The sequence below is a fragment of the Podarcis filfolensis genome, assembly GCF_964270895.1.
Source record: "Podarcis filfolensis genome assembly, chromosome: 14".
In the NCBI taxonomy this organism is placed as follows: Eukaryota; Metazoa; Chordata; class Lepidosauria; order Squamata; family Lacertidae; genus Podarcis; species Podarcis filfolensis.
The window spans coordinates 29,805,245-29,819,270 of NC_139616.1; the positions used below are offsets into that span (position 1 = coordinate 29,805,245).

Consider the following 14,026-nt stretch of genomic DNA (forward strand, 5'->3'; position numbering starts at 1 on the left):
AAGGCTGCTCCTCTTATGTTCTCAAACCCCGTTTGTCTCAGAAGTATCTACTCTGCAGTAGCTAGGCCTGATCCTGAACAAACAATATAAGCAAGCCTTATGGCTCTAAACACCTGAATCTTCCATACATAAAAATCAGGGGAGGCTCCTTACCAGACATCGACCTAACACGGTTGCGGGTTCGAACCACTTGTGGGCCAGCCTGGGACTCAAGCTTGGCTGGAGCTTCTTTGGTCTGCCTCACTTGCAAGGTGTGGTCTGAGCTAGGAATCCAAAGCAGGAATGTCGTCAGTCCGCAAAGGAATTAATTTGTCTCCGCTGGTAGATCTTGTGGGGAGGGGCCATGGTTCAGTGGCAGAACACCTGCTCTGCAAGCAGAAGGCCCAGTAGGCGTACCACCATCTCCAGTTAAGGGGACCAGGAGACTGGGAAAGGCCAAGACCCTCCAGCGCTGCTATCAACTGGGGTAGATGGGGAAGGGCCACAGCACAAAGGGATGAGCACCTGCCTTCCATGCAGAAGGTCCCAAGCTCCAGCCCCTGTATCTCCAGGTAGGGCTGAGAATGCCTCCTGCCTGAAACCCTGGAGAGCCCCTGCCAATCAGTGTAGACAGTACTGAGCTAGATGGACCAATGGTCTGACTCAGTAAAAGTCAGCTTCCTCTCTTCCTGTGTAAAACAGCATAAGGGAGCATCCTCTTGTGGCAGAAGGAGGAGAAGGGTGATCAAGTGGCCTCCCAGCCCCAGACAGATTTTGAGGCCAGGCTCTTTGTGCAAAAGGGCCCTTTCCTCCCATTTCTACATCCACCATATTAAAAACTCTGTGACATCACCCCACAATAGTTATTTGTCCCTTCTTCCCTACCCTCAACCCCTGGAGTTTTAAGAGTGCCCAGCGTCATTTCCCCAGTCTCCTTTGCTTAGTATTAGTATTATTTTTAAAAGGGGGGTGAGAGGTGCATCAGGGCTTACCTTGCCTCTGTGCTGTTCTGTGTCTCTGACAAGTCAAGGCCCAGGAGAGACCTGGTTCCCGTCCCGACGCTTGTTGTGATTGTCACCAGCTTGTTGCCCACCAGCCACGTCTTGGTCCTCCCTCCAGCGAGGAGAAACTCTCCCACCGGAGACCTGGAAGCATCGGGAAGACATGGGCAATGAATTAAAGCAGCTGCTACAACTCCCATCATCCCCAGCCAATATAGCCATACTCCCATCAGCTCCAGCATCATACGGCGGTGCTGGCTGGGGCTCCTGGGAGCTGTAGTCCAACAAAACATCTGACAGGCGTCAGGCTGAAATGAAGGAACTGAAGAGCCGCCTTGATGAATCTGGCCAAAGGTCCATCAGGTAAAAGCATTCTCTGCCCACAAAACAGGACATTCCCCACCACCGGAGAGACATTCCTTCTGATCATGGGGACTCCACATAGCTATCATGGCAAATAAGACAAATTCACTGGTTCCCACATCCAGTCCTTTTAAGGCCATCTAAGCCAGGGTTAGCCAACTTGGTGCCCTCTAGATGGAATACAAATCCCATCAGTCCTGACCACTGGCGACACTGGCTGGGGCCTATTGGGAGATAGCCCAAAGCAGCACCAGGATGCAGAAAGGTGACGAAGATCCAGTTCATACTTCATTATAAGGGGCATAATATTTCACAATAAGGAAAGGGCGTATCACATTTTGAGAAGCAAATAATGAGCCAAAGCAGTTGGCATATAAAACCAACAATAGCCATCCCTGAAAGAGGGCTGGGGACTCAGGCTTCGAGTAAGAACTGAAACCTTTTGGGCACAGCTGTGAAGTTTGAGAAGACGTATCGAGCCATCATGTCGAGACAGGTCTCCGTCAGCTCCAAGTGGAGATTTTTCAGGCTGTCGTCCGCTTGAGCCATAGAGTTCTCGTCAGCAGATCCCAGGCTGGAACTGGTGATGGAGGTCTGCAGCCGGCTGGAAAAAGGTGGGTTGGATGTTTGCCAAAGCACAATGGACAAGGAAAACCAGTTGTCTCACAATCTCTACAGCATGCAGCAAGCTGGGAGGCAGGGGGGTGGGACACACATATACAAGCTTAGCAGTTTTTTTATGGATATCAAACTTTGGAATGTGGCTCCACAAAGGAGTGACCTGAAATATGGGATCATGAGAGCCTATGTGTCTTCTTAAAATCTAGGAGGGAAAGTAACTAAAGAGGGGCTATTTCATCTGCTTGGAGTAGGCTTGCCTGACCCCTCAATTGCTGGGGGGGGGGGTTGTAGCTGTATGGTGTCTGTGGCAACAGGACCTACTAGCAGGTCACTTATCAGGCTAGGTAGTCACAGACTTGGATTCCATTTTGAAGCAGCCCTCCAAGAGACACAGTTGCTGACTGTGGGGGCTTAAGAGCTCGTTAAGGCTGTGATTCTAATCCTGCAAATTTTGGAGTAAGCCCCGCTTCATTCAGTAGGACTTACTTCTGAGTAGACATGGTTAGGATTGTGCCAGGTCATTACTGTTATAAACTGACATTCCTTTTTATACTTTCTATGAATCTAAGCATGGGATAGCAGGAGGACTAAAGAAATCAGAAGCCCCCAAAGTGAAGGGTACCTGAAAAACAAGGAGCCCCTTGTGGCACCTCAAAGACTAAAAAATATATGATGGCAAAAGACTTCATGGACTCAAGGTCACGTCATTAAGACACAGCATTCCGTGGCTTGAGTCCATGAAAGCTATTATAGCATAATAAATTTGTCCATCTTTAAAAGGTGTCACAAGACACTTTTGTCATTTTTGCTACAGGAGACAAACCCAAGGGCTATCCCTCTAAAAATTTAAGCAACACATTGTGTTGTACAAAATAACGGGACAACACAGAACAGATCTGATCACCAGCTTATCAAAACTTTATACCAAGTGGTCTCTTGTGCCACATGGTAAAGTTACCTTCTATTCCATCCCACGGCTAAATAGTCTTGTGACAGCTGCCCTATAAAATGCAGCACTTTTAATTAATTTTTTTAATTCAAGAAGTTGCCTTTGGAACAACCACCATTTGGGGGGAAAGGTCAAGCCCAGCCAAAACCAGCTGTCCCCTCTCACATCTTTATGAATGGGAGTCTCGCAACTAAACCAACATTTGCAGCAGCGTTAAATTGTGTGTCCTTTTCAACCTTAAAACAGGCAAACAGAAGAAAGAACTTGCATAGCAAACCTTGTTGGGTAGGGCTCAGTTCTAAGGAAATCATGCACGAACCCCAGCATGCAAATCCCCTCTGTTCCATCTGCCACCCTCCCCATCATAGCAAATAATGTGGCCGCGAGCCCAGGTGGCTCTCCAAGAATCACTACCTGTGGGCTGCATGATCAGAGACACTGATGCTGCGGGACCGGAAGGCATCGACACCAGAGGGTTCTTTCAGCTCTTTCACTGGAGGAGAATTATTCAAGCTTTGCCTGGCATTTTTGGCTATCTTAAAGCTACTAGGGGTGAAGAACAGGCAGCGGCACCACCACCAAGACCCCACGTAAAGGAGGTGTGATTTTGCACAGGAGGAAAATCAGTGGAAGGATGGAGGTTGGAAGGCCACAAAAGTCCCGGAAGGTGATGTAAAAATAAAAACAAAAAAACAGGATGCCAAAAAAAGGAGGGAGGGGGGAATTAAACACAATAAGCAAAACTCAAAAAGCATAAACAAACATTTCAAAAATGAAAAAAGACAACAGAAAGACAGCCGACATCTCCCCCATTCTACCCCAGATTGATAAATGTTACAAAATAAAAGTGGCAATTGGAATACTATGGAGCCCTGAGCAAAAATAATAAAAGTGGGCCTGTACAGTGGGTAGGGAATGTGCAATATGCGTTAGCTTAGAGGCACAGTTCACAAAACCCAAACCCAATTAAATGACAAGACAGAAGACTATGGAATCATCAGCCCCAACATCAAGGTCTAAAGCAGATTCCTGGGGTGAGGGCAGCATAAAGCGCAAGTGGCAACAGCTTCTGTTATTTTTCCTTCTGTGAAGTGTCTCCAGCAAAACAAAATGTACCTATGGAGTGAGCAAGTTCCCTCAGGGCAATGCCTGGCTACATTTATGCTGCTGCATCTCACTGCAACATTATCACTAAGGTTTGAGGGTGAAACCGCTGCCTGAATGACTCAAAAAAATTGATAACATAGGGAGGGTGTATCTCCTGCTCAAAGAACACCCTGTAGCTTTTCATACCACAAATGTTCCAATTTATTTTTCGCTGCGCTACAGTGTGAGGGTACCCTCTGGTAATGTTGGGAGAAACGCTGCAGAACAACTACCGGTAATAAACGGGAAGGACGTGTGGACGGACCCAGCACTAATGCAGTAATGTTGTATCCATGACATGAAGACCAAAAAGACACCACCAGTCTGGACTAATGATGCAGCCAGGTCAGGATACTGCAATGGCAATTGCTATGGAATACACCAGTACCACTAGCAAGTTCTGAACACAAGAACATCAGAAAAGTCCTGCTGAATTGGCCCAAAGGTGGCCCTTCTAGTCCAGCAACTAGTTCTTACAGCAGCCAGCTAGATGCTCCAACGGGAAGCCAATAAGCAGGATGTGATTGCAGTTGGTTGTGATTCCCAACCAGTGACATTCAGGGTCAAACCAACTCTGAATCCCTAACCCAAAGACTGCTGCATGGACAGTGAATGCAGGGCTAGGATTGCTTTTCCCAGATGCAAAGTCAGCCAAAGCAGAAATGCTACCCGCAGTTTTTTCAAAAACCCACTGAAAGCAGCTTCAATGCTTTCAATTGACCATAGTTCTCTCTGAACAAATCATAATGCTTTTGCAGAGTTTTTCCTCTCTCTCCAGATTGGGGGTGAAGAAGCTTCTAGTCTGGTGCTGAAAAGCTTACAAAATGTTCCAGTGTAACCACCAGCTAAATGGGCTGCAACCTGATCATTACAGCAGGGGTAGGGAACGTCCAGCTACTGTTGAACAACAAGACCCATCATCCCTGACACTTGGCTATGCTGGCAGGGGGTGATGGGAGTTGGAGTCCAGTGACAGTCGGAGGGCTAGAGGTCTTCCAGCACTGCATTGCAGGATGAGAGGAGGCAAAATACTTCAAACTGGACTGAGCAGTGAGTCGAGGTGGGACAGCTTTCAGCTGCAAGGGCATGGACCATCATCAGAACAAAATCAGGTAGCTTCATTGGCATAAAACCTGACCCATCAGAAAAGTTGTAGCAGCCCCCAGAAGGCAACAAATCGGTGTTTTTAACAAAGAGCACTTCAAAGTGCTGTAAAAAGAAGTGGACCTTCGGGGAACAACCTACCTCTTCGGTCTCTCATTCAAGCTGGTGCTACGAGCCCGGAAGCTGTCTTTCTCTGGTGTGTCATCAAAGGAGAGGAGGACATTTGATCGCAAACCCTGACATAAAGAGAATACGAAGAAGAGTTGAAAGTTGCTATTATTATTATATTTACATTCATATCCTGCCTTTTCCCCAGAGAAGGACTCAAGACAGCTTACACAAATTAAAACAAAATACAGTGGTACCTCGGGTTACCAACACTTTGGGTTACCAACACTTCGGGTTACAAACTCTGCTAACCCAAAAGTAGTTACTCCGGGTTGCAAATTTTGCCACAGGATGAGAATGGAAATCGCTCACCAGCGGTGCACCAGCAGCGGGAGGCCCTATGAGCGAAAGTGTGTCTCAGGTTAAGAATGGTTTAGGGTTAAGAATGGACCTCCAGAATGAATTAAGTTCGTAACCCGAGGTACCACTGTACAAAAAGCTAAAAACATATAAAAGAAAAACCGTAAAAAAAATATTCAACTGTAATGGAGTTAAAACAATATAAAATACAAATATACAGGTAATAAAAGCAATGAAAACAGCACAATTAAAAACAGTTTCCTTAAAAACCAGCCAGTTCTTGAACGCCTGTCAGAATTGGACAGTCTTCCCCTGCCAGCAGAAGGACAAGGAGAAAGCCAGTCTGGCTTCTCTAGGAAGAGAGTTCCAAAATCCAGGAGCAACTACCAAGAAGGCCCTCTCCCTTTCCCCCCACCAAACTGGGCCTGTGAGAATGGCAGGACTGAGATCTTTGAGTCCAGGAATGGAGAAGCTGTGGTCCTCTGGATGTTGCTGGACTCCAACTCCCATCATCCCTGATCACTGGTCATGCTGGGGCTGCTGGGGGATGGGAGTCCAGCAACATCCAGAAGGCAGCAGGTTCCCTTTCCCTGGCTCAGTCTCTGTCCCCAAGCAAATTCCTTCAAGCTTTAATCCCTGTTTGCCTTCTGCTTTTGTTTGGTTGGAGCTATACAATGACCCGGTTCACACATAATGCTAAACCAAACTGTGCGAAAGCACAAGCTCAAGAGTTCCTGGAGAAGGAGGAGGAAACTGCACTCCCCTGCTTCCAGGTCCTCCTGCTAATATACTGCTATGAGTCAAGCCATGGTTTGGCTGAGTACACCACCCAAACCTGAACCTGTAGTTTGCTTCCTCCAGACAAACCACAAACTGTAAAGCTCAAGAACAAAATTTAGTGTGGATCAGCCCACTGGGAATCTACGCCACATTGAAAAACCACCCCAAAAACATAGTTCCGTGGTGGAACAGGGCAAGACGTTTCCCCCTCTGTTTTGTGGACTGCTCTGGAGGTGGAGCTCACCACAGAGCAGCAGTGTCCGTCATGGTCCCATCCTGTTATCCTGTTCCCTGACTCCTGTCCGGCATGTCAGCTCTTCCCCTGTGCTTCTCAGGCACAGCAACCAGCTTACCTTGGTAATAAAGGGGACAAAGTCTTTCCGAAAGGGAAGGCGGCACTTGATAAACCACATGGCTATGACGTGATGTGCCAGGCATACAATGTACTGGTTAAACCTGGAAGGCATTCAAGGGGAATGATAATGTTATGGCAAGATGCAATGCTTAAAATAGTATATATGTGAATTACTGTGCAACACGCCATTAGCATCACACTGTGATATTACTTATACTAGTTGGAAACTTGGAACATAAAAAAGGTTAAGGGGAATGTTTCTATTTAACAACAGGATTTAAAGTGTGCAATCATAGAAAGGCACCCAAACTCCCCACTGAAGGCTGAAAAATAAAATGTAAAGAGAAAGGCTGACAAACACACACCATTTGTTGTGCAGACTGGAGAAACAGAGAGGACAACAGTTACGACAGATGACATATGGGAGGGAGTTTTGCCTTGGTTATGGCTTATAGCAGCCTTTCCCAACCTGGCGGCCTCCAGTTGTTTTGGGACTACAGCTCCCATCAGCCTCAGCCAGCACATCCCACAAAACACCCCCACCAAAACAACCACCACAACCCACCCACAACTTACTTGGAGGGGTTTGTGTAGGGCAAGGAGATGGCAAAGACGCTGGCGTACTGTTCAGCTGCAAAATTCCTGTAGAGGGCAGGCAGACGGGCCAATGCTGGGATTGGGAAAAGAGGAAACAGTAAAAGAGTCTGGCTGCAGATGGGATGGCTAGCAGAAACCCACTTCACACAGGGAGCCACCTTGTTTACAGGGGGGCTGGTTTGGGCATGCCCAAACTGTTCCGTCACAGGTACAGGTTTCTCCAGCATGAATCACAGAGGTCACCACCATGTGCTTATGATCTGGCTGCCTCTCTGGAGCATGGGTGAAAACACCATCCTAGGGGCCAAATGCGGCCCTCCCTACCCAGCCCTTGTGACTCTCCCTGGAGCTTAGCTGTGCTGCTCTGCATCCCTCTTCAGATGCTTTGGCCTGGCTGGAATATGTCATTGGACTGTAATAAAGCCTCTTGCCCAGATGGAGGAGCAGTAGCTAGAGCATAACCTGCTGCATAAAAGATCAGTCGCACCTGTTGCTCTGCCTACCCACCGCAGACATCTGGACCCCAGGAGGTTGCCGAGGAAAGAATGTGGCCATTGGGCTAAAAGAGCCCCTCGCCCCTGCTCCAGATCCAAAGAACACAATTAGCTCCACGTGCCACAGGGGGCTTCTGACTTGGCTTCCCCAAATCAGCCACCATCCCTCTCACACTACATAGCAAGACACATGCAGGATTTGGAAGGCTTTCTAAATCAGTTTTATGCTGTGGCACACCTGGGGGGGTCGGGTGGGAAGCTGCTGCTGTTCAAAAAGTCCCAGAATGAAACTTTGCGAATAAGAAGCTAAGAAGAGCCTTCTGGATCAGGCCAGTGGTCCATCTAGTCCAGCATCCTGTTCTCATAGTGGCCAACCAGATGCCTGTGAGAAACCCGCAAACAGGACCTGAGCACAAGAGCCCTCTCCCCTCCTGTGGCTTCCAGCAACTGGTATTCAGAAGTATTGCTCCCTCTGACCGTGGAGGCTGAGCAGACCTGTTATGGCTAGTAGCCATGGATAGCCTTATCATCCTCCACAGCCTTGTCCAATCATCTTTTACAGCCATCCAATCTACCTACAGATTTTCAAAAATTGCACAGAGGGAAAGCAAAGGTCCCTTCCTCTCCTGAGCTGTAATCCACACGCTGAAAAGCGAGAATGGAATACGCATACACTTACTTGAAAGGAATTCCAGGAGGGGGATGGCCATGTTGGCCGTAGCTGAAATATGTGTCAGCTTGACTATCAGGACAGGCAGGGCCTTGATGATGATATCTGGCATCTCAACGCTGCAGATGGAGAGAGCCACGACACACTGGTTGGCGCAGCGATAGATCAAGCCATGCTCCAGGCAATACACCATCTCCCGCTGGTGAAGGCAAAGACACAAACAGAACATTACCAAGCACTCAGTTCAGATGCGTTTACAGGCACTTCGGTGCAGGGCTCTCTGAGTGTCCCTTTTAATTTAACAAAATTCACACATGACTATATGAACAAAATTCATAGCTTGATTGTAATAAAAGCTCCAAGTGGTTTGTCCCCGCCCCGCCCCCCCCAAAAACCAACACCTACATTAAAATGATTGTAAAAGCCAGTTAAAAGATATATAAACAGTAAACTAAAAAGAGATTATCACACTCGTTAACATTCTACATTGCTTGGATAGGTCTGCCTAAGCAAATATGTTTCAAGCAATAAGCAAGGACCACAGTGAAGGCACCTGCCTGGTGTCAACAGGCAGGGAGTTCCAGAGTACAGACACTGCCACACAAAAAGATTGATGACTTACAGGTCTTTTGTTTCTTGTTTAATAGCTAAATGCAAGTCAAGGAAAGCCAAGCTCAAGTTAAGCCATATTTATTTATTTGGCAGCAGTGTCATTCTCCTGGCTCACCCACTGAGCACGTCCCACTCAGTTCCTGTGCATGCAATAATACCTGCTTGCTTTTGTCCAGGTGATTATGGTAAAAGATCAAAGTAGTCAGCACTGGAACCACAGCCAAATGCAAATCGTTACGGGAGAAAGTTTCCGGGGTGCCCCGCAGGCGCTCGGTCATCTTTTTGTCTGTAAGCTGGCGGCACACACAAAAAGTCACTGCTACAGAATCCAAAGGGAGGCACCCACAGGTTACCCACTCCTGTTCTGCATTGTTGCAACCCACCCGAGGGCCTTACAGTGAATGGTAGGCAAGATATTCAGCAAACGACAACAGGCTTCTCCACTGGAGAGCTCTCCCATGACACTAACACATGCCACAATTGTAGGGCAACCATCAAAAGCTCCCTAATGCGGACCTTTGTTGCCCCATCTGGATGCTCAGATGGTGTCATAAAAAGGCACATTCTCACCATAGAGCAGAGGGCAGAAGACAGCTGGTCAATGTTGCAAGGGGATGTTAAGTAAAGCACTTTGTACTGCAGAGACTCCGGTAACTTGTTCAGAACCAGCTTCAGCACCTTCCAGTCTGTCTCCTACAAACGAAAAAAAGGAAAGAGACACTCAGGGGAGCAGGGCAGTTCAAAGGTGGCATGGAAAGAACTGCAGCCCGGCTGCAAATCACACTCTTTGGGCAGATAGAATGCCAGGCTCCATCTCCAGGAAGCAGAGCTGCAACCATGCGACTACATTAAGCAGCCTTTGCCAAAGCGGTGCTCCCAATGTCTTAACCTAAAGCTCCCATCAGTCCCAGCCAGCCCAGACACATGACCTTGGGGTTGACTCGAGCATGGGCATGCTGGCTGGGGCTGATGGGAGTTGTAGGCCTAAACACTGGGAGGGAACCTGGCTGGTATAAAGTCAGCATTCATATACCCATTCCTGATTGGCAACCAGACCCTTCCAGCAGGACCTATATTTTCAGTTCTCACTAAAAATGACTAGGTTTTATTTTATTTTTTTTATAAAATTTTTATTAGGTTTTAAACACATAATAAAAGACAATACAAGACAATACATAAACAAACAAACATATAAACACGTATACTTTCTTAACATTTTTTCCTTAACCTTCTTTCGGCGACTTCCCCATACCTCCCCTTTCTGCATCCCTGTTATCAATCTTTTCAGCATCCCCTAATTTCCATATAAGACTTTCTTTAGATCTTATTTCTCATATCCAATTGCTAGTCGCTGCAATTCTGTTTTGCATTACCCAAAACATTTTAGCATTCATTAATTTTACAACAGTTCTTAAGATAGATTTTAAACTTCTTCCAATCTTCTTCCACCGTCTCTTTCCCTTGGTCGCGGATTCTGCCGGTCATCTCAGCCAGTCCCATATAGTCTATTACCTTAGTCTGCCATTCTTCCAGTGTGGGTAGTTCTTGTGTCTTCCAATACTTTGCTAATAATACTCTTGCTGCTGTTGTAGCGTACATAAAAAACGTCCTGTCTTTCCTTGACACCAATTGGCCTACCATACCCAGGAGGAAGGCTTCTGGTTTCTTCACGAACGTGCATTTAAGCACCTTTTTCATTTCATTATAAATCATTTCCCAGAAAACCTTGATCCTTGGGCACGTCCACCAAAGGTGGTAGAAAGTACCTTCAGTTTCCTTACATTAAAAATGACTAGGTTTTATATGCAATGCTCCATATGCATTTCAGCATGATGTGCAATGTCTTTCGTAAGGCGCTACTCTCAAAATAAAATAGCATGCCAGTGATGGGCAGGGCCAAAGAAGGCAGAGCCATGGATGGGTTATGGAGAGTCCCAAGGGCCAGAAAGAGAGCTGGAGGGCCACATCCAGTTCCCCATCCCTGATCTGCAGCTTGGGATCCAATTACCAGGTTTTGATTCATCACTCACTTGCTTCAAGCACTGGAGGAGGACTCCAAAGAAAACGGAGTAAGGTAAGTGGCCCATACGAATGCCCGTGCTCTGGGGAGGCACACTGGGGCTTCCCGAGGGAGGGGAGAGGGTGCTGGCAGGTTTCTTCTCTGGTTCCCTGTGACATAAGAAGGAGAAAAAAATCAGCCTGCTGCCAGACCGTAGCATCTTGAAGTACAACCTTACAAAGAATCCATGTTCTAAGTGGCTTTATTTATCTTTAAAATATTTACATTCTACTTGTCTGTGCAAAGTGGATTAACAATGATAAAAACCCATTACAACACACACCCCCCCCCATTACTACCAAAACCCTTTAAAAGAATGGAAACCCATTCAAATCTTCCAATCACATAATCTACTATCCTTAATCCAGTAAACGGGAGAAAGCTTACTCATGTGAAGGCCAATTGAAACAAATAGGTCTTTAAAGGCCTTTCAAAACCCCTGAAGTGTCACTGCCCAGTACAGACCTACTGGGATTTCCAAAGGCACAAGGGCCACCACTGCAGAGCTAGAGGCTGGGCCCACCAATTGAACTGAGATTTCAGTTTCTGGGCAGCATGGTAGAAGGGAGCCTCAGGTTAGAACATAGCAGAACTATTTTTGGGAAACAGTGGCTACAATCAGACAAAACCTACAAAAAATCGCAGAGGCAGTAGGGGCTGAATTTCATGAGCCCTTCTTTGGTAGCCAGGCCCAGTCGGTGGAGAGAGTCAGCCCGAAGTGAGAGCAAGAAGTCAAATACCTAAAAATAAGCAAGAGAAAAATAATTAGCCTAGCATTCCCCCACATGCTCCAAGGCAGGTTCAGAGATCTTCTCAATCCAATCCAAGCAGTCCTGCAATGTTTCTAAAAGATGGTTGCACTTCAAGCAGCAGGGAGTTCCACAGGAGCAGAAGAGTGACGGAGACATCAGCTCTGCAAGCCAAGGTAGTGAACTGGTAGTGCACGGGGCCTAACCACGGGGCCAAGCAAGCCACTTGCCACGACTCACCAGACGTAATTTACCACCAGCAGGAGTGGTGAAATCCGTAGCAGCAGCGAGACTTGCAAGGCTCTGTATGATATGCTGCTCCTCCCCTTTGCCCCTGCCAGCAGGTCAGAGCATTCAAGAAAGATGAAGGAGCACTTTGGACTGAACCATCCTCTCTGCCAAACCCAGCACAGCAATGGTAGGAAAAAATCAACTGAGCAGAATGTGCAGGGTATAGGAATTGCCTATTCCTCCCTTCCTGGGAGGAACTGCCCATCTCTGGGTGTCCTCCTCCATCAGACAGGAAAAAAAATGTATTTATTGATAGGACATAAAGGAGAGAGTGTTATCCAAGACCTTTACAGGTAGGGGCTGAGGGGTATGATTATGTGACAGTTGGGGCAAAGCACACTCTGTTAAACACTGAGCATGGAATTAAGTTCTCAGAATAATTGAAAAAGGGAGGGGGGAGGAATTCAGCCCTTGCTTGAAAACCGCGTGGGTATTGCCTGCTCAAATCTTAGAAGCCAAAGGGAGGGAGTACAGTTGGTGAAGTGGGCTGGGGGAGATCTCTGTGCCCTGCATCACATCCATTGCTGCATCTCAGGACTTAACAAAATCAGAACAAACTTCTGGAAAGTTAGCAGCAATATCCCCTTGCCAGCACCATTTGGAGCCAGTTCTCTCCTCCTTGTCATCTTCCCTGCAAGCCCTGCAAGTTTGGAAGTGGGACTGAGAGGCGCACACATTCCTCACCTGCAGCCGGATGCTGCTGGCAACTGGGAGGCTGTATCTGTGTTTATAGTGGAGCTGAATGTGGAGGATCAACATCTCATAGACGCGGGTGGCGTGGCTGGGGGGGAAACTGTAGAGTTTTGTCTGAAAGGAGGAAAGCAAGATGTTGTCAAGAGGAAAGCCAGAATTTATTTATTTATAAACTAAAAAGCCCAAGAGGAAACCACCCCGGGGCTCAACAACCTGGTCACTTACCTGGAAAATGACCAGAAGGCCCAGGACTGCTGTCTTCACATCTTCTAAAGAAGCAGAGTAAGACAGCAAGTCTCTTTCCTCTAGTTCAGTGGGAGGCAGCAGGGAATGGGAAGCAACCTTTTCAGGGAGAGAGAGCATACACAAGCTTTGCAGAGGGCCAAGGCCCGCAATTACATAAGGATTGCAAAAAAAGTGCTAGGATGGCAAGAATAAATACCCCTGGCAACAGCAGAGCTACATAAAGTATACAAAGCAACAACACCCACATTCATCCCATACATTTAAAGCACTACGATGCCACTTTCATGGCTTCCTGCAAAGGATCCTGGGAACTGTAGTTTGTTAATGGTGCTGAGAGCTGTTAGCAGACCTCTCTTCCTCTCCCGGAGCAACAATCCTCAAGTGGTTTAGCAATCAATCCATATTCACTGGGAACGACTGGGAATTGCAGCTCGTGGGGGTCTCTGAGTAACTCTCAGCACTCTTAACAAACTACAGCTCCCAGAATTCTTTGGGGGAAGTCAGGACTGTTGGGAGAAGTCAGGAAGTCAGCATCATAGAGCTTTAAATGTTGTGAATGAGGCCTGAATCTCTCTAGAAGAAGCAAAATGGTATCTTTGCCTGGACCAACAGGCTGTTTTGGAGGTTTTCCATGCTTGTGAACCCAAAAGGAGTTTCATATGTGAGTTTTTAGATCTGATAATCAGCTATTTTATAGCTGTTATGTCTCATCCACGAAAATAGGAGAGATTCCATTTTCATCAGACTTCACATGAATATGCTAACATGTGCTGCAGCATAGCCAAGCTTGGTTAGGTGGCTAGCTGTGTCCATGACACCCAGTGACATCCCATCTGGTTCTTCATTTTC

General features: G+C 47.0%; 1 protein-coding gene across 9 annotated transcripts in view; it reads right to left on the bottom strand.

Moving 5' to 3' along the window:
* TSC2 (TSC complex subunit 2) overlaps positions 1–14,026 on the bottom strand; it is a 46,937-nt gene that overhangs the window by 19,508 nt on the left and 13,403 nt on the right. For 4 of the 9 annotated variants that reach the window (XM_083584731.1, XM_083584729.1, XM_083584735.1 and 1 more), the window contains 14 exons: positions 13,157–13,273; positions 12,923–13,045; positions 11,832–11,938; positions 11,170–11,308; positions 9,710–9,832; positions 9,298–9,432; positions 8,537–8,726; positions 7,343–7,436; positions 6,765–6,867; positions 5,305–5,399; positions 3,328–3,459; positions 1,783–1,947; positions 972–1,124; positions 154–263 (listed from right to left, as the gene is read on the bottom strand). In XM_083584731.1, coding sequence (XP_083440857.1) covers positions 154–263; positions 972–1,124; positions 1,783–1,947; positions 3,328–3,459; positions 5,305–5,399; positions 6,765–6,867; positions 7,343–7,436; positions 8,537–8,726; positions 9,298–9,432; positions 9,710–9,832; positions 11,170–11,308; positions 11,832–11,938; positions 12,923–13,045; positions 13,157–13,273 — 1,786 coding nt within the window. The remainder of the gene's footprint in view (positions 1–153; positions 264–971; positions 1,125–1,782; positions 1,948–3,327; positions 3,460–5,304; positions 5,400–6,764; positions 6,868–7,342; positions 7,437–8,536; positions 8,727–9,297; positions 9,433–9,709; positions 9,833–11,169; positions 11,309–11,831; positions 11,939–12,922; positions 13,046–13,156; positions 13,274–14,026) is intronic. The other 5 variants (XM_083584732.1, XM_083584730.1, XM_083584737.1 and 2 more) reach the window with 2 other exon arrangements.